This window comes from Carassius gibelio, chromosome B20 (genome assembly GCF_023724105.1).
Source record: "Carassius gibelio isolate Cgi1373 ecotype wild population from Czech Republic chromosome B20, carGib1.2-hapl.c, whole genome shotgun sequence".
Taxonomy (NCBI): domain Eukaryota; kingdom Metazoa; phylum Chordata; class Actinopteri; order Cypriniformes; family Cyprinidae; genus Carassius; species Carassius gibelio.
In genome coordinates this window covers 3,778,472-3,806,452 of record NC_068415.1, presented here as the reverse complement: position 1 = coordinate 3,806,452, position 27,981 = coordinate 3,778,472, and the positions used below count along the sequence as shown (strand labels likewise).

At 34.7% G+C, this 27,981-nt stretch overlaps 2 protein-coding genes across 8 annotated transcripts in view; both read right to left on the bottom strand.

Moving 5' to 3' along the window:
- The window catches only part of LOC127984204 (dystrobrevin beta-like), a 30,276-nt gene extending 27,318 nt beyond the window's left edge, over window positions 1-2,958 (bottom strand). For all 7 annotated transcript variants that reach the window (XM_052586738.1, XM_052586739.1, XM_052586740.1 and 4 more), the window contains exon 1: window positions 2,764-2,958. The gene's annotated coding sequence lies outside the window, so the exon portion shown is untranslated. The remainder of the gene's footprint in view (window positions 1-2,763) is intronic.
- A 9,967-nt stretch (window positions 2,959-12,925) lies between these two features.
- On the bottom strand, window positions 12,926-27,638 carry LOC127983404 (kinesin-like protein KIF3C). Its single transcript, XM_052585584.1, has 9 exons — window positions 27,550-27,638; window positions 25,904-27,471; window positions 20,186-20,287; window positions 19,981-20,103; window positions 17,534-17,652; window positions 17,295-17,411; window positions 16,407-16,515; window positions 16,037-16,203; window positions 12,926-14,636 (listed from the first exon to the last, which is right to left on the bottom strand). Exons 2-9 carry the CDS (start codon window positions 27,329-27,331, stop codon window positions 14,522-14,524), a joined length of 2,280 nt encoding a protein of 759 aa, XP_052441544.1. The 5' UTR covers window positions 27,332-27,471; window positions 27,550-27,638; the 3' UTR covers window positions 12,926-14,521.
- Window positions 27,639-27,981: the final 343 nt, after the last annotated feature.

The following is a 27,981-nucleotide window of genomic DNA, read 5'->3' as shown; positions in this document are numbered from 1 at the left end:
ATTTAATCATATAATTTATAATATATATATATATATATATATATATATATATATATATATATATATATATATATATATATATATATATATATACACAAGCATAACATTTTCTGAAATATATACAACCATGTGTATATATATAAATAATAAAAATACACAGTACACACATTTTGTGTGTGTGTATATATGTATATGTATATGTATATATATATATATATAAAACCCTTTATAAAAACACAAAAATCACTAAGAATGATTTTTTTAATTCCTGTGAAGAAAATAAATGGATAATATGCTTGCATAACCAAGCACACTATAAAAAGCACACAATGGCAGCCAACATTATCATCATAAAAAAAGAAACTTGCATAAATAAAGGCCAATCCATTTTTTCTGATGAGGTCATAAACAGGTGCATCTGGATTAAACCTCCACCGATTCAACCTAGTAACATTTCAGAAATGTGTTAAAGTCATAATTCACCCAAAAAATTAAAAATGTATCAAAATTTACTCAACCTTACGTTGTTCCACACCTGTATGAATTTCTCTCTTCTGTTGAATGCAAAACATAATATTTAATTAAAGATTGTAAATAAGCAAACAATTGTCGGTAGCCACTGATTTACATAGCTTGGGGAAAATAAACAAAGATGGAACTCAATGGCAACCAGAAAGAAAAAAGATTTGGAACAACTGAGGGTCAGTTAGGGGCCATCTAAAAGACACTGTAAAAACTGAAAACTTTTTATGGAACAATTTACAAGACAATTGGGTTTCGGGGGCCTGAAAAAGCAAACTTTTGAAAAGGGGTTTCAAATTGTACGTTTTGGAAGACAATAAGATTATCATCTCCACGTAAGCTATAAAAATGCACATTTGTGAACATCATGCGCATTACGTGTTCATCCCGAGCTTCTTCTAAAGTGACATCGCCAACTACTGGCCTGGCAGCATACTACAGTGTTTTCATCTTTTGCATGGATCAGTGTGAGCTAGGGATTGTTTGGACAACATTGAAAAAGAAAAACCTTCCAGTTCTGCAGTAGCCTACATCACTGTCCGGGAAACATACCCTACATGAGGACAGGATTTACATTTTTGGCAGAACTGCCCCTTTAAAGGTGTGAGATGTTCTGCAGAATGTACAATGATGTCACAATCAATAAATGAACACACCTTTTAGGGTCTGCCAGTTCGTATGATTATTTTATGATGTTCTAATTCTGGAAAAGGCCATCAGTCTGTCTGAATGCCACTGTAAATGTGAACATGTGTGTGTGTGTGTGTGTGTGTGTGTGTAGCAGGTAGGCAGAAAATCCAACAAGGGGGACAAACATTCCAAAGATTCCGGATCTCAAACCTCGGTGTGTGTGTCTGTGTGTGTGTGTGTGTGTGTGTGTGTGCTTTTACTCAGGTCACTTGAATAAATGGATTTCAAACACTGTTTTAAGAAGCCGAAGCGCAGCGAGCAGTAGGGGCCCCATTCACTTGGGCACACACTCATACACACATACAGTACAGAATGGCATGAAGACACTCTCGTAGTTATTTTTGCCTCGGTGAGGACTTCAACTCTTTCTGGTCTGGTACAAACATGCACAAATATGATTTTGCAAACTCACAGATAATCTCATCAGTTTTTCTAGTCTTCCTATTCCAGAGAAAAACACTGTCTGTTCTCATAATCTTTCTTTATAATATGATAAGTTGCTCTGTCTTGGATCATTTCTCACTAGAGCACAAGTTACAGCCCCTTAAAAAAAAGCACCATGGTATTTAGGACACCAGCATTATGGTAGGAGCATTGTTTTACTCCAAGGGTTGTAATTTAGTATATGGTACACACAATAATAGGCTATATTATAAGTATAGGCTATAAAATTGCACTGTTTATTAATAAAGTGGCTTATTTAGGCAACTAATCCAGAACTCAAAGTTCAATGTCAGATCAACCAAATGGAAAACAATCCAATGGATTCATTTACCACATTCTTACACAAAGTACCATGAGCATATACAGTACATCAGTATGCTTTTGGACATGCATTTCTGGAAATAGCATCATGTAAATAAATAACATAATACATGAATTTCAATACCAGGGTATAAAGTGCAGTGGTGATTCAATTACTGCATCGTGGTACTACAATAGTACTTTTTTGGTAAACTATGTAACTACTCCAAAGTACTTTAAAGAGATGGTAGCATGGTAATACTATGGTATTTTACTCAATGCATTTTAATGTCGTGTTTCTGACTTCCCACGGACACACAACAAAACACACATGCACCAGCTGAAAAATCAATCTTAAACACACAAACACACACGGAGATCTGAAATCTCTCATGAACCTCTGATGTTCAGTAAGAAGTTTAACAGATTCAGGATGTTTCGCGTTTGTTGTTTTCGCGGAACGGAAACGGTTTCAACTGCATGAACTGACGCGTTTGCTCAATACACACAGAAGTAACCCCAAACTCCAAAAGTTATATATAAATTAACAAGGTTTAAGACTTCATTTCTGTAAGTTAGAGGAATGAAGAGATGAAAGCGAGCAGCCATGTTGTCAAACATTAACTCCATCTTCACCTCATTCACCGCGCAGAGTTTCGTTCCTGCAGATGCGAGTACGTTTTAATAGTTTATAGTGTTAGGTTATCGTTTAAAGCGTTGTGTTGTCGTGTATAGTGCGGGGTTTTGGTTTCTAGTTGTGTGTTTAATGGAGATTTAGTGTAGAGCAGAAGTTCGGTTTTGACTCACCGGAGCGAGTTTCCGCCGCTAGGATCCCGTTAAAACCCCTCCAGCATCAGACTCTCTCTCATCTCAGCCTGTGATTTATCATTATATTCTCATGATTCAGTTCAGTTGAGTCACGATTCATTCACGAGATCTCCGGTGTAACGACAGACCGACTCTGTGTGATCGCCATACTCTCTCTCTCTCTGTCTGTCTGTCTGTCTGTCTCTCTCTCTCTCTCTCTCTCTCTCTCTCTGTCTGTCTCTCTCTCTCTCTCTCTCTCTCTCTCTCTCTCTCTCTCTCTCGCTTTCCAGTACTGACAAATAAACAATTGTACAATTATATAGATATATATTTCATTATTTTATAATGCAAAACAATATAATATTAAATGTATCTATCTATACATTGTAAATAATACTGCTACTTAATTTGATTAAATAATTAATAATAATTAATTATTGAAATTTGAAATTTTATAAAAAAATGTGTTAAATAATATTTTTACATTTTAAATATTTTACATAGAATTATATTATATATGATATTTATAAGACAATAATAAATCATTTTATTTAAAATATTTTCAATACAATAATACAATTTACAGTTCTTATAATACAATTACAATTTATCTGATTACATTTTATTTCATTTTAATTTTTTTTTACTATTAAACTTATATTTTAAATATTTTAATACTTATTTATAAATAATATAATATATAATATTTATTTTCAAATATATGAAATTTTTATACAAATATATTCAGAGCTATCAAGTACAAATGTTTTTAATTTTGTTGAGCCCTTTTTGTAGCCCCTCCTTCATAACTGCTCACAATGGTAAACCTATCATATATTATTATTATTATTATTAATATCTGACAGGATTATTATTACTAATATCTGAAAGTATTAGTCTCTGTAGCGGTAGCATTGCTCTGGTTTAGTCTTTGAGAGGCTAATAATTTAAGAAGATGTAGTTCATGCAGTTGCAATCCATCATGCCAAATACTTCCATTACAAACGTGCTCCCTCATTTGTATTCTTCTGTCAAACACAAATGCATGTTATTTGTAATATCCATGATTTATAGATAATATTTACACAATTTGTCAACTATTCTGAAGCCATACAGTAGTTTTAAAAATACATTTTTAAGTGTGAAAGACATTTGAGAACTTCACTTATTGGTGAATTCATATAAAGCTATCATATGCCTCAAGTATAGCTCAAAATACAGTTTTTTTGGCATTGGCAGTATAAACCACCATGCATTGCATTTTCTGCTGCCTAAGGACATGTTGCCTAGCATCTCCCTTTGTGTTCACAGGAGAAAGAACATAATGCAGGGTTGGAGCAGCACGAGGGTATTTTTGGGTGAACTCTTCCTCTCCGTGTGTAAAGCATGATGTCAGAGCTCACCCACCCGTGAGATATGTTTAGATTCAAAGACCAGACTAATGACTGGGATGACAGAGATCTGCATGTTTACCAAACTTCTATCTGAACTCAATGAGCCGAAACACTCATTATTATCAGCTGGTAAACATCAGTTTCGGTGTGTGTTGTTCAGACCAGCTGAGGCACAAGACACAATGAAACCGCTTCAGTACACAAATCAAACATCTTATGATCCAGACGATACCAACCACAAATGAAAAATGATAGTGAGTCACTTAATTCATTATTATTTAATTTCATATTATTCTTTTAAATAAATTGCATATTTTGTATGTAAATATATATTATAAATTCTATAAATGACTATAAAATACAATATTGATAATAAAATAATAATAATATATATAATACTATCTGTCAATCTATCTATCTTGTAAATTATTTATGTATTAATATTTTTTTAAAGGTTTTTTATATTTTTTAAATTGTCTTCTTGGTTCACCTGGCTGAGAGCTTGCTTATTAATTAATTTATATATTTGGGTAATTAAAATAAATAAATAATATTTTTACATTTATAATTTATTTTTAAAAATAATATATAATAATATATCAAAAATTATACAGACATTTTAACCTTAATTCAGTCATTAGTAAAATATCTAGAGTGATATAGCTACATCTTGAATTGGAAAAATTAAAAAGGAAAAACCTGTTTTTATACAGTCTATGGGAAAAACAAAAAAAACTCAGAAGCTAGCAACGCCCTTTCAGATTAGCCACGCCCACCAGCATTGGCCACACCCCTAATGTACATCACTGAAACCTTAAAGGTGAAACCAAGTGTGGCTCTTTAGCTCCTCCTCCTCTGAGGTTTCACCATTCATCCGTGAGGAACATTCTTCTGTGATACATGATATCACTTTTGAACACAGGTCATTACTCACAGTCCTCCTGCCTTTATTCTCTCCGCCGGCCCAACACACAATCTCTCTTCTTTGTGTTTTTCTGCTGTTGTGTCTCACTGTCTCAGTAAATTACCAGCAACATCTGTATTTTACACAGAAAATACATCAACACAGGACAAAATAAGAGTTCTGCATAAATAAAAGATTATCTATTTACAGAAAGAACCTTTCTCTAGAGGCCTGTGCATTATTGAAAAGATATTTTCATGTTTGCAGACTCTAGGTTGTGTAAGGTCCCCAGATGAGTTTCAGCTGATGAGCGGAGAGTTTATTTCTGTGCGTCCGTGACATCTTAGAAGGCCAGGAACTCTGGGAGTGTTAAACCTGTTCAGAATGTGATCATGTGGACGGAGATAAACACAGTTTCCCAGATGAGCTGAACATTAACTGTCCTGCTGCCCGCAAACCTGGTGATCTCCAAGAGTTCAGAGCTATAAAAACTCTGTCTTTTAAGGAATACTGCAGATGCTCTTGGGCTAAAAAGGGCTTTTAGCTTCACAAATGAAGCTGTGGATACAAACCAGTGCTGACAAACAATTCATCGCAATTAATCACATCAAAATAAAGGTTTTTGTTTGCATATAATATATGTATGTGTAATGTGTTATGTATGTACATAAATACACATGCATGTATATATTTTAGAAAAATGTTACTTTTATATATTAAATACATTTATTACTAATATAAATCATATGACTATAGAAATTCAAATACAAGTAAATATTTTCTAAATACATAATCTATGTGTGTGTATTTATATATACCTAATAAATATACACAGTATACATACATATATTATGCAAACAAAAACTTTTATTTTGAATGTGATTAATGGTTGGAGAGCACTAGAAAATTTCTAACATGCACTTACATGCCAAATTAAATGTAAAAAAATGTATTAATTATTTATTGTTTCTAATAATAATAATAATAATAATAATAATAATTGTTGTTGTTGTTGTTATTATTAAATACGTTTATAATTATTTTTTACATAAAAAATATATGTTTTATAATAAAAATTCTAAATATAAATAAAAAATAATTTTATAATTATTTAATTAATTATTTAATTATTTATAATTATTTAAAAATAATTTTTAAATAATTCTAGATTACTAGTTTCCTCATGTTTAGAAAAGGAGTGTGAACAGGTATAACGCACTCAAAATTTTAAATACAACACTCTGAAATAAAAATCTAATAATTATTATTATCTACTATAATGATTATTATTATTATTTAAATAATAAATATTGTAATAAAATAATTATTTTGTTTATATTTATTATTTTTACATATAAAATCATGTAATAAATGAACACTATTTAAGGGCCTTTGTGTTGTCGATTAACTTGAAGTTAAAGGAAAATGTTCTTTATTGTATTGTATTTCTGTCCAAACTATTCTTTGAGGTGGGTTTCTGGCACATTTGTTCCAGTCAAGTTGGAAGAGCACTTGATGACCAGCTAAACCTGCTGAGCACCAGGTAGATCTTTTAAGATTTAATTTCCCCAAAGGGAGATAAACAAACAGCGAAATGAATAACTAGCTGTATTTCTCTGTTGTGAAGTGTTCAGTGAAGGTCATGTCATTTTGAATGTTGTTGTGCTGCCATCTAGCGGTCGGTAGCAGAGTCATAAATGGGTCATTCGGGCTAGTTCTTGTGCAGATGGATTGGGGGTTTATTATAAGACATATTTCTATCCACAACATATAGATATTTCTCTTATATAGATATAAATCTGTCTAAAACCAAAAACATCTCTTCATGAACATCAGTTAGTGTATTCTATCCAGCAGAGGGCGCTGATGCCCCGGTTATTTTAACATTGGAGTTCAATAAAACTCTCTGGCCTGATTTCACAGACAGGGATTAGACTAAATTAGGATTCGGCCATAGTACAATTATGACATTTAAGCAATTTTTATAAAGTGTATCTTGAGACACAATAAAAACACTGATATATTTTAACCTCTTAAATGTTACAGGTGGGCCTATTGGCGCTTTTTTTTCTTTGTCTTTTTTCTGTCACATATCTTAGTAATTTTCATAATTTAAATATCATATTTAAAATTTAAAGCCTAAAATCCCGTGAAAACCATTTTGAAATCGGACATTGCATTACCATTGAAATGGTACTTTAATATCTTTAGACAGTCTCCTTCCCCTAAGTGGGTGGAGTCAGGTGCAGGGGCGGATCTACCGGGGTGGCATAGGGTGGCAAATGCCACCCATAAAGAAAGCCTTGCTACCCCTGCTTGGCAGCAACGAATTAAAGGTTATGGCCAATTTGAAAATGTACGAGCGCGAATCTTTCGTGATTCGTGATCCCGCACCGAACTCCCGAACTTATTCAAATGATTTGCGATCCCCAAACTGACTCAAATGATTCGCGAATCCGCTTTGAACTCCCGAACTGACTCAAATGATTCGCGATTCCTCTCCGAACTCCCAAACTGACTCAAATGATTCGCGAACCCGCTACGAACTCCCGAACTGATTCAAATGATTCGCGAACCCGCTTTGAACTCCCGAACTGACTCAAATGATTCGCGATCCCGCTCCGAACTCCCGAACTGACTCAAATGATTCGCCAACCCGTTACGAACTCCCGAACTAATTCAAATGATTCGCGATCCCGCTCCGAACTCCCGAACTGACTCAAATGATTCGCAATCCCGCTCCGAACTCCCAAACTGACTCAAATGATACGCTAATTCGTGAATATTCATAATTGATGGATGAACATCTATGCCCGGGTAGAGTACATCAGCAATCCAGTGAAGAGAAAAGAAAACTAAGAGTAAAAAAAAAAAAAAAAAACAGAGATAAAGTTGGCATGACGTTGGACTAGTGTCAAATTTAGGGACCATCTCTAAAGTTACATGCGATGTTGGTATATACTTTTCTAACAGTAGCATTTGAGGAGAATGACTTATAGTCATGAAAACAACTGTAATTGTTAATGTAGGTGTCAGCTATAATTTGCATTTGAGGAGAAAGACTTGCAGTCATAAAACAATTGTAATGTGTTCATTTAGGTGTCAGCTACAATGTACACCTTATACATTTTTAATATATATTAAAATAAAGTATAAATCATTTTAGGTAAAAATGAGGCCCGTTTATCACTTTCAGGCACATTCCTGTGAAAGTTTTTTTTTTTTCAGGTTCCCTTACGAAAATTACCCATGGTTTTAATGATAATACCACAAATCATTGTTCTTGTAGCCATGGTAACTGCAAATTAACCATGGTTTTGTTACTTCAAATAATAATTTACAAAGTATTAATATACTGTAATATTTTGTTGTTGTTGTTGCGATAAAAACAAACCTAAGCCATCAATAGCCTTTAAAATGACTTGAGGCAATAATGATTGGTTAATAATAACACTGTTAAAATACATTATGTAGGCAAATACAAAATAAACAATTTATGTACATGTTATTACAAATGCCATGTAATTGCTGCTGTTACACTTACAGGACAATCACATCCTTTTTTAGGCTACTGACCAAACATTTCATTCAAATATTCACTTAAGCTTTCATTTTTGGACACCTGTTTGCTATATGACACAGCCTTTATAATTTCTTCAACAAAAAACGTGCATATCACAACCCTTGCAAAAATAAACCATGTTTTTATCATAGTAAAACTGCTTAGTTTCCTTTTGCATGATTTCTGAATACTTGAGACTATAAAATAAATTAGAGTCTTAATAAAGTTATAGCCACAGGTTAATGTCGAGAGCTACAATTGTGATTTGTAAATACTACAATTTATTCATTTAGTTTTTTATTTGATTAAAGTTCTATTTTCTCCCCTATAGTAGGTGTTTTTTTCCATCATCATATTTGAGGAAAGGGGGCACAACAATACAGCCCTGCTTAGGGCACCCATTTGGCCAGCAGCGGCCCTGAAGGTGTTGTTATACACGTCTCTGGGAATGTGTGCTCTACTACACACACACACACACACACACACACTGAAGCACGCGTGGTGTTTTCAGCTCTTCACTATATTGACACATGATGTAGGCTACACATGTGCACGTCAGCACGCTATGAGAGGATTTCACCATTTAATTTGATAAAACTATCGTCATTCATTCGTATCGTATCGTATACACAGACTGACCGAAATGGCAATGTCTTTACGACAACCTGTCAAAATAAAATTTCGGTATAACTTGAAGAAATTCAAACAGAAATATAGTACTATTGCACAGTAGAGTATGCTAAACTTCAAGTTGGCCTAATAACTAATAATAATAGTTAATTAAAAAACACTGAAACTCTGTCTACAACCCACCAAAATAAAAGTTTGGTCTAACTCAAAGCAATTATGTAAGAAATTGCTTAGTATAATATACTTAAAAATATATATATATTAAAACATTATTTTAAAGGAATATCAATATAAGTTTTCATTGATGTTTTAATTTAAACTTGCCAAAACAATAACACCATATTTTTCAAAAACAATTTCTAAAAGTACATTTGTATTTGATCGTAATGGTTTTACTTGTTATAATGGGACCTGTATTGCTTTTAATGTAAACTGTAATGGATCCTGTGGGTCTCTATTGGTAATGTGTCACCTTGTATTGATGGTTTTTTAAAACCAGTAAATCCTAATGGAATATGTCCCCAAAACCCCCTACAGAAAGCCATTTTTAATGGTTTTAATGGTTAAAAGTAAATCGTTTGTAATGTTTGTTATGGTAGCGGAAACCATTAGAATTTTTTTTTATTTTTTATTCTTTTCAGATTATTGGTCTGGAAACTGCATCTGTGTACAAACATCTGACAGACGTCTGTAAAATGTCAGTTTTATGTCATATGTTAAAAAACATATGAAATTGAGCATTTCCAATGTATGTTCAGTCCAGGTGAGTGAACTCATTTCTAAAGAGGTCTGTCAATCATGAAATCAACCCGCACAAGTGTTTAGTGAGCGCTCCTTTAGTCGCTGAAGTGACACTGATGAAAGGGAAATGACCCTCATGTAGGTTAAACAGAACACGACACCGGCACACCGACCGCACACGACCTCCAGCCTCCCCCGGTTAACCGTAACGGAAGGAGCCGCGTGGGTCCGTGCATTAATTATTCAGAGAAGATCGAGATAAACTGCATCAGCAGCTCTGCTGTAAACCTCCATCAGACTGAGGGAGAGCGAGACTGCCTGACCTGTGCCCATTTTTGGCAAGACGCTATTCAGAGAAAAAGACAATAAAGACACTTATAATTGTACAAAATATTTATATTTCTATTTTGCACTTTCTATTTATTATCCAAATTATCCAAAATAGCCTTTATCATGGTTTGCTCAAAAATATGAAGCAGCACGTTTTCAATACTGATAATAATCAGAAATGTTTCTTGAGCAGCAAATCATCATTAGAATGATTTCTGAAGGATCATAGTGAAGACTGGAGTGATGATGCTGAAAATTCAGTTATGTCATCACAGTGATAAATTAAATTTTAAAATATATTACATTTTCATATTATAAAAATATTTAGGCTACTGTTTTTAGGCTACTGTATTTTTGATCAAATAAATGCAATCTTGGTGATCATAAGAGACTTAAAAAACATAAAAATCTCACCAACACAAAACCTTTAAATGGTAGTTCAATCGCCGTCAGACTTTTCATTTAATTTTTATAAAGTGATATTTGATAAATAAAACAAATAGTTTGATAAAATTTTGTAAAGATCTTTATAAAAGATGCTTTGTTTTGTTTTTACTAGATGGCAGAATCAATACAAAAAAAGGGTGTATAAACAAATTAATAAATATTTTAAATGGAGATTAAGAACAGACACAGAAATTTAATCAGATTCTGAAATCAGATTCATTAAGATAGAAATAAATAAAATATAAAAGCTGACAAATGAAATGAAAGATGGAAAACATGAAGAAAGGTCTACTTTCACAGCAAGAACAGCGTGAAATCAATTTCAAATAGAATGATGATTATGATCCAAATATGATCATTTCTTTACATTTTGAAAAATAAAATAATTAGATAAAAAACATTGTCATGTCCTTCAGGATATAATCACCAAACTTACTCAGTGACATCAGCAGATCTCCACTGATATAGTAATCCATGAGCATATACTGAAGAGCAGAACTGTAGAGATGCTCATACATTGTACATCTGACAAACACCAGATCACTGATTCATGAGCACTGGATCACAACTTACTACAGAACTGAATCATTCTGAATGATTCACCTGTCCTATATTGTGTTCATCTGATTCATTTGAGGTGTGGCTCATCATAATGGAGTGTCATTAGCTTACCTCTGTTGAACGTCCTCGATTTGGAAAGCCTCATACTTCTGTCTCTTATTTTAGTTAATCTCATAAAACTTGCAAGCAACAGCTAGTGATGTGTAAACATGGCTGAAGGCTCGAGAAGTGGAGGAACAACTGATTCAGTTGAGTTATCTATGCTGGAACTATGCAGATTGATTTAAACTCGTGGCATTGATCATTCAAGGTCAAGCAATTCGCTTGCAAAAAACTGTTCAAAACAGCATTCATTTTTTTAATTTTGACATCGCTATAATGGCTTTAAAAAGCACATATGATGGGTGAAACAGAGCTTAAACAACTGCATCGTAAAATGATTCAATATTTTGAAGTTTTCCAATCAGATCCATATCACAAATCATTTAATTTAGATCAGGACTTCAAAGCATTTGAATCATGAATCATTTGATTCAGATAGGGACTTCAGTGGGATTGCAAATAATTTTTCGGAACTTTAGATCGTATATAGCAAATCATTTGATTTAGATCGGAACTTTGGAGTGGGATTGCAAATCATTTATCGGAATTTAGGAGCGTATTCCGTGAATCATTTGATTTAGATCGGAACTTCGGAGTGGGCTCGTGATTCATTGTTTAGATTGGGACTTTGGAGAGTACATTGCGATTCATTTGAGTTAGATCAGGACTTCGGAGTGGAAATGCAAACGATTTATCAGAACATCGGAGCACATAATCGTGAATCACTTGATTTCGATCAGAACTTCGGAGTGGGCTTGTGAATCATTGTTTGAATCGGGACTTTGGAGTGTGCATTGCAAATAATTTGATTTAGATCGGGATTTTGAAGTGGGATCACAAATAATTTATCGGAACTTCTGAGCACATATCGCGTGTCATTTGATTTAGATCGGAAATTTTGAGTTGGTTCGCAAAACATTTATTGGAAATTTCGGAGCGCATTTCATGGAACATTTGATTTAGATCGGAACTTTGGAGTATGCTCGTGAATCATTGACTTCGGAGTGGGATCGCAAATGATTAATCGGAACTTTGCAAATGATTTATCGGGACTTTGGAGCGTGCATTGCAAATAATTTGAGTTATATTGGAACTTTGGAGTGTGCTTGTGAATCATTATTTAGATCGGGACTTCGGAGCATGCATTGGAAATAATATGATTTAGATCAGGACTTCGGAGTGGGATCGCAAATGATTTATCGGAACTTCGGATCGCATATTGCAAATAATTTAACTAAGATAGGGACTTCGGAGTGGGTTCAAGAATAATTTAATTTATATCGGAATATATATTCGGAACTTATTGCAAATCATTTGATTCACCTTGGGACTTCGAAGCATATATCATGAATACTTTGATTCAGATCAGGACTAAGTGGGACATTATCCTGTGTTGGGGTGGACGCCCATCTAGCTGTTGTTAAAGTTATCTTTCTTAACTATCCATCTGCAGTTTTGCATGTGAAAAAAAGAGAAACTTTCACAAAACAATCATCTTTTGCCAGAGAACTGCTCCTTTAATTCCATCCAGTGAGAGCATCTCAAGATCCAGTAACACACAGGTCTGACACACATGAACACACCAATCTCCTATACATAACAAAACTCCACATATGTTCATAATTACAGGAGAGGGGCTTCTGGCTGCTGCTTTGAGGAAATCAAGTAAGCAAGGCATATGTGTGTGTATGAATGTTTTTGTCTATTCCGTCTCATTGCTTTAAGTTAGTGCAGTGGTTTAAAGGTCTAAGCAAAGCCCAGCTCATATAGTACATGCTCTGTTCTCTCTATACAGACTATTCTAGAGCACAGGTTCTTCTAGAGCTAGGGTTCCCACACCTTTTCACCTATTTTTTTTTAAAGAAATTAATACTTTTATTCAGCAAGGATGCATTACATTGATCAAATGTGACAGTAAAGACATTTATAATGTTAAAAGAAAAATTCTAAAACAAATAAATGCTCTTTTTTTGAACATTCTATTAATTAAAGAACCCTGAAAAAAGCATCATGGTTTCCACGTAAAATATGAAGCATCACAACTGTTTTTAAAATTAATAATTATAATAATGAAAACTATAACAACAACAACAACAACAATAATAAATGCTTTAAACAATTAATTTAAAGTGTAGTGACATTTCCTGATATTCCACTTTTGATCAAATAAATGCAGCCTTGCATTTCAAAAACTTTGACAAAAACAAACTTATTGACTATATATATCTATTTTATGTTTTATAATATTTTTTTTATTTTATTTTACAATTCCGTTTTGATGTTTTTATATTAATTTATATAATGTGTATATTTATATTTTTAAAACTGCACAAATTATATCTCCACAACTAACATTCTATTAATTTCCATGACTTTTCCAGGCCTGGAAAACCAATCGCATTCCCTGACATTTCCAGGTTTTCCATGAGCCCGTGGGAACCCTGTCGATCCTTCCTCCAGCCAATCAGCCGCCCGCCCACCTCCCATCCAGACCCCTGATCAGATTCACAAAGACACACAGGTACAGTAAGACATGCAGATAGAAAGAGAGACGTCTCTCAGCTCTCATCTTCAAAGCTCAGGGTGAGCGATCACAAAGCCCCGTCCGTTTTGGCTTCCATCATTCGAGGTGTGTGTGGCTCTACTCCTGGTTCAGACCTGTGCAGGTCAGTACAAACACACTGAGGTTGACCAGCGGATTTGGAAGCAGCTAAATTAATTAAAATAACTAGCTTAAAGAGCCTCAGGTGTCAGGTAAGGCGATGTTATTCAGTGCTGTTGATAGTAGTTATTAAAGTGTCTTCACTGTCCTGAGGAGCAGAGAGCAAGAGAGAGAGAGAGGCCGAATCATTTTACTAATATTGATCGTTTCATTGGTCCTGATGAGTTGTGGGTATAGCCCCGTGTTCACGGTTTGTCCTGCTTCATCAGATCGCGGGCAGGTTTTCATCTAGTTGGAGCTTTGATCGCTTCAGCCTTGGTTAATAATGACAGACGGTTCGTCTCCCCCCGTCTTTCTTGGTCTATGTAGGATTGATTGACTATTGTTTATCCTTAACGGGGGCAGGATTATGGTAATTCCTAGTCTCATTTCTTGGCTGTGGCCATGGTGATGCTCTGTGGGTGTGGCAAGCTTTGGGACCCTGAGGATGCCAGAGAGTGGGCGGAGCTTGAGGAGGAAACGACTTGCTGAGACTGACACCTGTGAACACATAATGTCGTTATCTTGAGGCCGACAGCAGTTTGAGTAGATGTAGTAGGCAAAGAATACCTATGACCTACTATAAGAGGCTGAATGTGCTACTATTGTTTTAAAATAGTTTGGAGTAATTTAAAGTGAATTATGCAACACTGTGGTCTTATTAAGAGCTTGGTTAACGGAGCTAGTTGCAGCATCAAGGCATTTTTGTTTTATTTTTAAATACAATTTCTAGTCAAAACATGTTTATTTTGGCAGTCCTGATTTGTAATCATGTCCCGCATAACGAGTTTGACTTATTTCCATAAAATCGGAGGTAAAGAGTCCCAAGTTTCAACAGAGTGAGGCTAAAGCATTCATTTGTGCATTAGGCTATCCTCCAGTTGAAAAAGACAATTATTCAAAAACCAAGAGTACAAGAGGTGAAGGTTCGGTAAAGTGTAGGGTGTAGTATTAAAGGGGTCATATGATGTGATTTCAACTTTTCCTTTGTTTGGAAGGAGGGACTTTGTAGAAAACTACACGTTTGAGAGAGGCGGGACATAGAGGACCTACATGGATACTGTCACTTGAGGAAAAATTTCAGACTTTCACACTGCATTTTATAGTAGTAAATGGTATGAGAAATACACACATAAATATTTATTTCCAAAAATAGCCTGTATTTGAGAAATCTGTACTGAGATTCAACTATGTACACGAGCGCTATGTTATAGAGATTATGAGTTAATCTTGGATTACCCTATGGACCATATTGCACTATAATCCCAATTTTATCTAATCATAAACACAAATCATTTAAGATAAATATATATTTATTGCATATTATATTTATATATTTATAAAATAAATAATTATTATGAAGTTATGATTAATTATATTCAATATTATAAATAATTTTGAAAACAATTTGATATTTTATTTATTAACATAACAATGTATATAAAGTTGTTTTTATTATTAAACTACATTTAAATGTATTTAACTATTTTTTTATATATTCAAATATACTATTTATATACAGAAGATACTGTGTGTGTGTGTGTGTGTGTGTGTGCGTGTATAATGAAATTTGTATCTTTTTATATCTTTATATATATATATATATATATATATATATATATATACATTAGTAATATTTATTATTTGTTATATTATATATAGTTTTTGAATATATATTAATTATTAAATTATTATTACATTAAATTAAATATATATGCAAAAAAAAATTATATACAGAATATATATGTATATATATATATATATATATATATATATATATATATAGTATATCATTTTTTATATAAATCTTAAATTTGAATATGTAAAAAAAGTTATAATTCTTATATATATATTTTGTGTGTGTGTGTGTGTGTGTGATGATTGTTAAACCTTTTACTGACCATGACTGAGATTTTCGGACCCGTCCGGCCGCTGATTTCTCTCTGTAGCTGGTGTTGTCCAACAGAACGTCTCGGGACGGTTCCACCTCTGATCCAGACCTCGGGAGATCCAGTTGAAACACGACAGGGGGAGTCAAGTCCAGCTCCAGAACCATTATATTCTCTGCCTATGGAGGAACATGAGGGATAAAAGACACAAGCACAACTTCATAAAACAGCACACTGCAAAAAAATCATCCTCAACATATATTTGGATTGGACATAATCACACAAACCAGAACATGAATAATTTCAAGCATTTGATTTGACATCCTCTGGCCACATTCCACTTTTTCTTCCTACACTTCCATCTTTCTCTCCATAAACATACCCTGTATCTGGAATGAGCTCCCATCGCTATGGCAATTCTGGCAAACTGGCTGATTGGTCGCTTGTATCCCACAGCAGAGGCGGGTCTTCTCTTCATCTGTGTGAATTTACTGCGTGAACACAGAAAACAGAGCAGAACATCACCTTCACTTCAGTATCTGAGCTGTTCTGCCAGGTCCGTTTAGTACCACTGAAATAGTATCATAGTTTTGTGACTAGATACTATTTTTATATTTTCTTATTTTGATTTTAGTTAAAATACATTTTTTAATTGTTTTTTTTATATATATGTTTTTTTAAATAGAAATGTTGCCATGAAAAACTGAAATAAATAAGTTATAATAACCTTTTAAAATATATATTTAATTTCATTTAACATTTAGATTATTTGCATTAATTATTTTAATTTTTTATGGTTTTTGTTAACGACAACCAACCCCTATAATCAATAAACTTATAATAATAATGTTCCTGTAGCTCTAATAAGCGCTAACAAGCGCAAGGTTGTGGGTTCGATTCCCCGGGAACACATGATATGTAAAAATTGATAGCCTGAATGCACTGTAAGTCGCTTTGGATAAAAGCGTCTGCTAAATGAATAAATTTAAAATAATAAAAATCATTGTGCCACTTAAAGCATTATGGTATATCACTATGATATTCTGTGAAATACCAAGTTAGTACCATGGTAATTCTGTTTTCCAGGAACAGAAGATCTTTTGTTCTAAAGATTCAAAAAAATTGTACCTATGTATACATTTTGTTACAAAACTAAATTTGTGCTATTCAATCATTTTGATGACTTTACTATTATTCTAAAATGTGGACAGCAGTGAATATAAAGTATTAGTATCTGATGCATCACATGTATAGATGGAGGTTCACTCACTTCTCCGCAGGAACGAGGGGCTGAAACTTCCACTGGTCTTCTTCAGCATCAAACTGAAGTCTGTTCATGATTTTATTCTTCTCTTCAGGAGGTATAAAGTTCTCTATAATCAGATATCTGCAGAGACACAGACACATTAGCTGTGGACACTGCAGACATTCATGCAGCTGTACGATTGTTCTTAAACGTAAGCCGTGGTAAAACCATGCACAGATCAAATTAATGATGCACGGTCTCACTTGAATTTGAGTTCTCTGGTCAGTTCATTCTGTGTTTGCTCCAGCTCCTGTCGGCTCCTCACATGCTCATCATTCACATCCTGAATATCTGCCTTCAGAGACTGAAGCTTCGCATACAGCTGCACACACACACACACACACACACACACAGAGAGAGAGAGAGAGAGAGAATGTGTGATCATCATCATCATCATCATCATCACTATTATCATCTGTCCAACCTTCATCAATCATTCATCCATCCATCCATCCTTATCATTATCATCCATCCATCCAATGATCTTCATCTATCCATCCATCCTTCATCATCATCATCCATCCATCCATCCATCCTTCATTTCGTCATCCATCCATCCATCCATCCTTCATTTCGTCATCCATCCATCCTTCATCATAATCATCCATCCATCCATCTTTCTTCTACCAACCATCCATCCATCCATCCTTCATCATCATCACCCATCCATCTTCTTCATCTATCCATTCATCTATCCATCCAATGATCTTCATCTATTCATCCATCCTTTATCATCATCATCATCCATCCAAACATCTTTCATCATCATCATCCATCATTCATAATCATCATCCATCCATCTATTCATCTTCTTCATTCTTCCATTCTTTATCATTATCATCCATCCATCCATCTATTCATCTTCTTCATCTTCTTCATCCTTCCATTCATTATCCTTCCTTTCATTCATCATCCTTCCTTCCATCCTTCTTCATCTTCATCATCATCATCATCACTCTCGTGCAGTCACTCAGTGCTCAGTGTTAGTGTGAGAGGTTAGCAGGGGTTAAAGGTCAAGTAAGTAAGGAGCATGTAAAGGCTCTAAAGGACTTTCAGGCAGCTGGTTATGTTTCATTTGAACATCAAAGCAGTTATTCCATGCTCAGAACCCAACAGGAAGTGATGTGTTCTGACAGGAAGTGGCGTGCAGATTAATATGGGGACAGTGGAGCTCAGTTCTGTTTGGCCTGTCTGCTGTTGAGAATGAATCTCTGAAGTCATCAGAGCTTCAGGAGGACGGTTTTGGTGGTTAGCATGCCAGCAGTAGCCATGAAGATTAAAGAGGGTTGGCTAGAATTAGTTGCTGTGAAAGCGTTTGTGCTTTTCATAATGCTTTAATGCCAAAACTAGCATTTAGCATTAGCCTCGTAGCCCCTGACAGCCAGCAACTGAGCAAGTGTAGAACAAACTAACCTTCTTGTACTGATAAAAGGTGTTTTATTTTCACAGGGAGTGGGATCAGGGGTGATCCAGGGGTCAAAGGTCAAAGGTCCAGAATTAAGGGGGGAGCAAGAGGAACAGGAGTTAGGGAACTCAGAGCTGTTACACGTCTGTTTGTTGTCAGTCTGTTCACTGGTTGCTAAAGGCTCATTCAAACGAGTCTGATGTATGGCGAAGATCAGATTTCATATTTTTATAATACTCACCAAGTCTGCATTTATTTGATTCAAAATACAGTAATAGTAGTATTAATATAAAATATTATTACTTAAAATATTATATTCTAAAATATTATTATATTATTATTATTTAAAATAAGTGTTTTCTATGCGAATATATTGTATTATGTGATTTATTTCTGTGATGCACAGCTGTATTTTCAGCATCATTCCTCCAGTCTTCAGAGTCACATGATCCTTCAGAAATCATTCTAATATACTGCTCAAGAAACATTTCTGATTATAATAAATTTGAAAACAGTTGTGCTGCTTAATATATTTGTAGAAACCATAATACTTAATTTTCAGGATTTTTTGAAGAATAGAAAGTGTATTAAGCATTTATTTGAAACAGAGATCTTTTATACCATTACAAATGTCTTTACTGACATTTTTGGTCAATTTAATGCATGCATTTACAAAAAAACGGTTTATTAGATTTTACCAAAACTAAAACCAAAAACAAATATTCTTGTTGTCTTGAAATAAAATTAACATTAACAGAAACAAAACTCTCTCTCTCTCTCTCTCTCTCTCTCTCTCTCTCTCTCTCTCTCTCTCTCTCTCTCTCTCTATATATATATATATATCCAACTCAAAATATTCTATTGACTGATCACATCTACATTTTTCCAGTCACTAGAAAATATTGAGTTGGAGAGGTTTTTATTGTTTACAGTGAGTGATACTAAAATAAACATATTGCTGACCCCTTAATATACCATTTATACTCCATTAGCTATTTATCTGTGAAGAAAACCAGTTTAGATTTGTTATTAATCTGTTGTTAATCTTTTGGTTTGTATGAATAAAGTTCCAAATAAAAATAAATAATTATCAAATGAGAAGAAGCATCTCAGAATTACTTAATATTGGGAACCACTGGTCCTAAAACAAGGACCTTCTCTTCATTACAATCTCTGAATGTGACGCCATCACCGTGCTTCACCTCTCACCAGGTGTGTGTGTGTGTGTGTAAGTGTGTATCTCACCTTTTTGAGTTTCTTGGTCTTTGCTTCCACTTCCTGTTGCAGTGAGGAGAATGTTTCTCTGAGTTCTAGCGTCTCCTCATCCTGAGCCACCACTTGCTGCTGTATTTCTCTCTCTCTGCGTGTCTGCAGACACACACACATGCACACACTCAGTTATGTGTTGTACACGAGCACATATGGATGCTGAAGGTGGAGTGTGTGTTACCTGTTCTGCAATCTCGTGTCTTTTCTGTTCAAGCATCTTCTGTTGCTCATTAGTGTGATCAATAATGTTCTTCCCACCAACCAGCAGCTTGCTCTCCATCGCCTGGCAACCACAAGAAAGCATCAACATCAGCAGCGGATCACATGTAGAGGTCACACTCATTCGGATATATCAAATCACCTCAGCTGCTTTTATATAAAGCTAAATAAAATGACTAAAGACACTCATTTTGCATTTTATATACTCTACTGTTCAAAAGTTTTAGTCATTTAATGTGCTTTTGTCTTTTTTTAATATTTATTTTTAAATGTTTAGGTTTTTTTATTGATACTAAAACAATTTTAATATAATAAATGCAATTCACAATCTCACAAGGAAATAAAACAAAACTAAACCCTTCAGCAGACACTCAGTACCCAAACAGAAGTAATTAATATTTTTAGTATTTTTTTCCATTTTACTTTTATTAATTCTGTTATGTGTTTTCTTTATATATATATATATATATATATATATATATATATATATATGTATATATATTTAGAATTTAATTCTGAAAAATATTAATTAAAATGAAATAAAATCTGTTTAAATGGAAGTAATTATTACTTAGTGCTTAGTTTTTTTTTTTTGGTACCAAAACAGTGTATATTATATATATATATATATATATATATATATATATATATATATATATATATATATATATATATATATATATATATATATTCAAGAAAATGTATTTGTTTTATATTTCTATTAAACTTATTTTTTTTCAGTTATACATTTCTATATTTTATAAATTAAAATAAATAAACAATTCATAAATTTTCATTTTTTATTTTGATTACATGTACTTTCGCCTTTTTTTGTTTTTGCTTTTTAAGAAATATTTATATTTAACTTTTTTATATTCACAATTAATAAGTAATATAAAATAAAATATTTTTTAAAAGTAGTATATAATATCTTATAATATGCTTAATCAAATGGAACTTTGAACCAATGAGATTGGTTGTGGGCGGGGCTTCTAGGTGTTATGCTGCACAAATAGAAAACTGCTCAATTTTGTTGCATCACAAGCGATTGCTGTCAATGGAAAGGCCTGAAATCACCAACTCTTTTTGATAACGGACAAATTCTGGTTTCTTTCTTGCTACAAATGGCTGTAAGTGTGAACGAGCTTTTAGAAGGCATGATGAAAATCAGCTCTGAATCTCCTCCCCCACTCGACACACAGAGCTCTCTTTGTGGACGGCAGCAGCTCGTGGCTTTAGTGACACACAAAGATTATTGTCAAAGAACCACGACAGAAACAAGAACAAAGCCTGAGCCCAGAACTACAGCTGAACTGCACGGCCCATCAGACCAGCTCATAACATCTAAAACAGCCTGTCAGAACCCATCAGACTCCACAGCACACGTCCCGCTGATTTACACACACAGTCCATCTCTCTCTGTCTCTCTCTGTGAACACGGGACTGGAACGGAGGGATAGGGAGGACAGATTTTCGCAGAGACATGGAAAGATGGAGAGAATGGGCTTTTTGTCCCATGGGATGAAACCAAAACCTTCTTGGGTTAATGTACAGTCAAGCAGAGGGGCGGAGACTATTACAAACCTTATCAGCATAGTTATTCATATTAATAAGGTGTGCAACTGAGCTTAAAGCAGTTTTACTTAGACTAGTACAACTTTTACTTAGCGGTGTGACTAACAGATTAACAGACAATTAAAAAAAAAAAACAAGCAATGGAACTATAATACATATAATACACACACATATATTATAATCTTATCATCAGGGTAATGAATATTAATTAGGTGTAACATTTGGCCCAATGCACCTAACTGGTCCTGAAAATAAAATGTTATTAATTCATAATTTGAATGAGCTTTTTTAATAATATATTATTTTTTATTAGAATTTTAGACTTTTTCGTTATTTGCATTTTGTCTTTTGTTTTAGTTTTTCATATTTCTAAACATTTCTATTTAACTTCGTTTCAGTAATGTCAGTATACAATTAAATGATAATACATTTAATTCACAAAAAATAAAAAAATAAATATTTAAAGAAATGTGGTGCATTATATGTATATATAATTCATATTTTTGCACTTTTTTATGTGCATTAGTCATTTATTTTATTTTATTTTAAACATTTATATTTAATTATGATGATCTTATTATAACTACAACAATTAAAATACAATACATTTAATTCACACAAAAAAAAACACACCCAGGTCTTAAAAGAATTCATTCATATTTTACATTTTTGTTTTTTATATATTTTTAGTTATCATTTTAGATTTTAGTCTGCCATTTTTTTAGTTTACTTATTGTACTGTCATTATGTCTATTTAACTTGAATTTATTTTTGCTATTATCAAAGTAGTAATGTCAGTACTTAATTTATGTAAAATTATGAAATTAGTATAAAAAAATATAAAAATGTTAAACATAAATAAAAGACTGCTAAACTCTTTACACACTCATATCTAGAGGCTTGAGTAATATTTTGTCTTGTATATAGAATGTAGTATTCTGTTACAGTAGTGATGGAAAAAAGATTCAGAATAGAGAGAGAAACAGAGAGATGGTTTAAAATAGACACTGGCCTCCGGGGAAGCATCAGCAGGATGCTCCGTCATCACACACACACACACACACACTCAGCAGTGAAGATGCTCTCGTTTAACAGAGACCTTTCCATCCAGACCCCCCACACTCCCGTCACCACGGCAACAGAGCTCAGGTCCAGTCTGGCTCATTATCTATTCACACTGCTGAGGAATTCATTGGCCAGAAGCTCTGAAGGGAAGCTCCGCCCACCAGCACATAGACGCTGACACATCAATATTTCAGCAAAGCATGCTGGGAGATGGCCAATGACTGAGTTTACTGTCAGCACGCACAGACTATGTTTGGAACTGAATACTAGCATTCATTATATAACAATATACTGTCAAACAATCATGTTGAATTTTAAATTCAGCAAGTGGCATTCAGCTGCATTTTTACTCCATCATCTGGGGGTTCCATGTATCCAAAAATCCATTTTAATATTAATTTCAATATACCTTGATCTTATGTTCTTTTCTCTTTTTACATATTTCTGTATAGCTTTCATTTATTTTATTTAATCTTTACTGTTTTTTTATTTATTCATTTGAGTAGTATTAGTATACTTCAAATTACCTAGGAATAAATAATATGCAATATTAATCGATCAGTATTATTTATATAATGTTACAGCATTTATTAAAACTATTTTTTAAATAATATTTAATTTTTATTTTTATGTTTTCAGTTTTCTTTTTACCATTAGTTTTAATATAAATTCTAGTAATTTTGATTTGTTTTTTTGTCATTTTTATTAGTTAGAATATTTTATATTTATTATTCATATTAGATTTTTAGCTATTTTAGTACTTTAGATCATTAATTTCAGTTAGTTGCTGAAGCAACAGTTTAGCTTAAGATTTCCATTCAATATTTATATTCTACTTCATTGTCAGATTTATTTGACTATTAAAATGGATTTTTAATAGTTTTGTTAACAATAGTAACACTGGTATATATTCTACACACTATAAAAACAGTATGATTATACTAATATTACACAACATTATAATCAGTCACAGACACAAACAATCCAAAAGACACTATATAATTATGTCTCTTCCTGTCTGTCTGTCTCGCCTCCACGTCCTTTCTTTAAAAGACACTATAATTAAACTAGAAGACAGTTGTGTAAACAGGCATTAAGGGCTAAATGTGTGTGTGAAGTGGTTTAGTCTGTTCCTCAGGTTAAACAGGCACATGAGCGTTGAGGATTCACAATTAAACACTCAATTCACTGCAGCAACACAACAAATCTGGGGCAAAAACTGAGTCATGAGCTAAATTTGGAATGACACTATACTAATAATACTATGTGTGCAGCACGTACACTGTCCAGAGTATACGCAAATATATATGTAACCCTGGACCACAAAACCAGTCTTATACATCTTCTGCATAAGCTGAATAAATGTACTTTCCATTGATGTATGGTTTATTAGGATTGGACAATATTTAGCCGAGATACAACTATTTGAAAATCTGGAATCTGAGGATGCAAAAAAATAAAAATGCTGAGAAGATCGCCTTTACAGTTGTCCAAATGATTTCTTAGCAATGCATATGACTAATCAAAAATTAAGTTTGATATATTCACGGTAGGAAATTTACAAAATATCTTCATGGAACACGATCTTTACTTAATATCCTTAATGATTTTTGGCATAAAAGAAAACCCATACAATGTTTTTTTGGCTATTGCTCAAAATATACCCCAGCGCCTTAAGTGCTGCAGGGTCACATTTAGTACACACTATACAGGTAGTATGTGATTGTGAACACAGCCGTTGTGTTTTTATCAGATGTGCAGTGAAATATTTCCTGTGTTGCTGTTATTGTTTGAGATCGAGTGATGGGATTGGCTCAGCGCAGGGAACAGGATGAGGTCGTGATGAATCATCACCTGTCGGGAAATGACCCACCAATGATCAGAGTTATTTATAAATCTGAAGCCCCTCTCTCCTCCTGCATCTGGCCAGAACCTCAGCAAACACCTCTCATATGAAAATGAAGAGCTACTTCCAGCAGCCTGCAGTGCCGTCACAAACACTCCAGTACATGTGAAGACATGATGTCATGCGTTACATCATCACAAGATGCATCAGGTCACATGACTGCAGAGAACACACAGGGTTATTTTATGATTAATGTACTATTATAGTTTTTATATAGAACTATTTTTTTTCTTTCTGTTTTTGTTTTAATTCTAAAGGCGAATTTTATTGCTTTTATCATTTTTATGCTTTTTTATATTTATACAGCTTTTAAGTTTACATTTTTTGCATTATCTTTTAGCCGATCATATTTTTATATTTGCCATTTCAGTTTTAATTTTAGTTAAAAGTTTTAGTAATTTTGGAAACCAGATGAAATTAATAAGTTGAAGTTTTTTATTTCAGTTGATGTTTATTTAAAAAATACAATATAAAATAGTTTTATTAGAACAGTTCATTCAAATAGTTTATGCATTATAGTTTAAAAATAGTGTGTGTGTGTGTATACTTTTTTTATGGTTTTAGTTTTAGTTGATGATAACCGTGACACGCAGACACTGATGATGGGAATCAGACCATTACTAATTTTAGCATGTTAACTGTAATCAATGCTTTTACTCCAGACAGTGTAAAGAATCTCTGCCTGCCTACTGTCTTTTGATTGGCTTAATGATGACCAAGAATCAACGAGATCACATGATTGGCTGAGCACAGCAGGTCACGCTGTCCACCATCAGCCGTCTATGACTGAGTCTATCAGATCTCTACCCTGTTATTAAATACACTTCTCTATAACCTGACAGCATCTATGGGAATTAAAAACCAAACTGTTCTGAAAAAAGCAGCTATGGTCTTATGAAAGGATTGTCAACCTCAGAAGACCAACAGTAGCTTGTGTTGAACTGTGACGTGACAGCAGAGATCAAACACATGGATCCTGTCAGCATTTATATTAATGAATAACTCTATATAAATAACTTTTTCTGAGTTCTTTTAATCGTTTAAGAAGTTTCAAATTTCATTCACTTTAAACTCATTCTACACATAAATGGCACCTGAAACAGCCATAAACACCACACACACAATCTTACTCACCTTAAACTTGGCTGTGAGAAGATCTGTGGCCTCCTGCTCCTTCTTCAGATGTCTCATCATCCTCTCTTTTTCCTCCAGGAGTCTCTGTTTCTCCTCGGCCACCAGTGAATGATCATCTCTGATGGCCTCCTTCTCTCTCTCCAGCTTCTCCTGCTGCTCCTTCATGTACTCCTGCGCCTCCTTCTCCACACTTTCCTCCTCCTCCTCCTCCTCATCTTCAACATCCTCCTCCTCTCCCTCTTCTACCTCGCCACCATCTCCGATCTTCCTCAGTCTCCTGCTCCTCCTCTTCCTCTTGGTGAGCATGCCGCGTTTATCCAGCTGCGCCTTCAGCCGGGCGATCTCCTCCTGGAACTCCCTCAGGAGGGCGTCTTTTGGGTCTTCGTTGACACGAGGCTTGTTCTTGATGTTCTTGGCGCGGTTGGCGTAACGCAAGGTGGTCAAGGTCTCCTCGTAATTGTAGGAGGCCGGTCCCAACGTGGCCACCATGATGGTCTTGGCGTTCCCACCTAATGAGTCCTGCAGCAACCGTGTGAGTTTAGAGTCACGGTAGGGAACGTGAGAACTTCGTCCGTCCACCAACGCAGAGATTACGTTTCCCAGAGCGGAGAGGGACAGGTTGATCTTGGTGGCCTCCTTCAGACGTTCTCCTTGGACGCCAGTCTTGGTCTGTCGCTCGCTGCCAGCCAGGTCAACCAGGTTGAGTTTGCCAACGCGAATATGGTTCTGTCCATCCGGCCCAAGCTGGCTGCACTCCACCGTGATGATAAAGATAGCATGAGACCTCGAGCTGTGCTCGTTCATGTTGGTAAAGCCCACAGATCTGCTCTGGTTCCCAACATTCATCACATGCTCGATCTCCTTCACGTTCTTGGTGACGAAGGAGGACAGATCTTTGATGTAGACCCCTGAGTCGGCGCTCTCCTTCAGCTCCAGCTTCTTGCTGTGGTCTTTGGTGAGCAGGTCACGGATCTCCTCCTGGTAGATCTCCAAATAAGAGGCCCGGACCAGGTACTGCTGGTTCTGAGAGCGCGAGATGTGCGTGAAGATGTGCTCGAACGAGTTCGGGATGATTCCGCGGCGCTCGGCGTCCAGCCACTGGCCTTGCATGGTGTACGTCTTCCCGGTTCCCGTCTGTCCGTACGCGAAGATGGTGCCGTTGAAGCCGCGCAGAACCGAGTCGATGAGCGGTCGCACCGTCTCGTCGTACAGATCGCTCTGTTTGGAACAAGCGTCGTAAACCGCGTCGAACGTGAAGCTCTTGAGCAGCTCTCCCAGACCCGCCTTGGGGTTCCGCAGGGCCACCTGGCCCAGTTTCACATCCATCTGCACGATATTCTCGTACCCCATCGATTCCTCTTTACGGTTGAGCGGACGACACCGAACCACCACCTTCACCGCCTCGCCGATTTTTGCTTTCATGGACATGTTGAACCCGTGTACGAGATGAATGGATCACGAATGAGCGCAGTATTCCCGTTTAGGCAGATGGATGATGGAAGATGTCAGCATCAGCATCAGCCGGTTACCGAGCGCATAGTGTCAGTCCCGGTGCAAATCTCTGCGGTCTGCACGAATGAATAAAAGATGAAGGCGGTTCCGTCATGAACACGTATGGATGAAATCATACGATCAAAAAAGCTCACCGATTTCCACCGAAATACAAGAAGATCTGAAATACAAACGCGTCTGACAAGAGAATCACACACATCAGCTGCGCTTCACTGCAGCCCTGCCCTAACACACACACACACACACACACACACACATATACATCAGGGTTGCCAGGTCTCGCAAGAGAAACAAGCACACTGATTTTTAAGGAATTATGGCTTTGCTATATTACAGAAATTCAATATAAACATTTTTGACTTTTTGAAAAGAAAAGAAAACATGCTATTAGGTTAGAGATTTTGTTTTCAAACAGAATTCCGAGTTATAGTGTTTCTGAATTAAAGATTATGTTCAATTTCTATTCATAACTTTAATAAATATGTGTTCAAATTTAATTAATTCAACTTTAGAAAAAAAGTGATGATGATGTAATGCATTAACAGTTTCTGTATCTTATGCATACT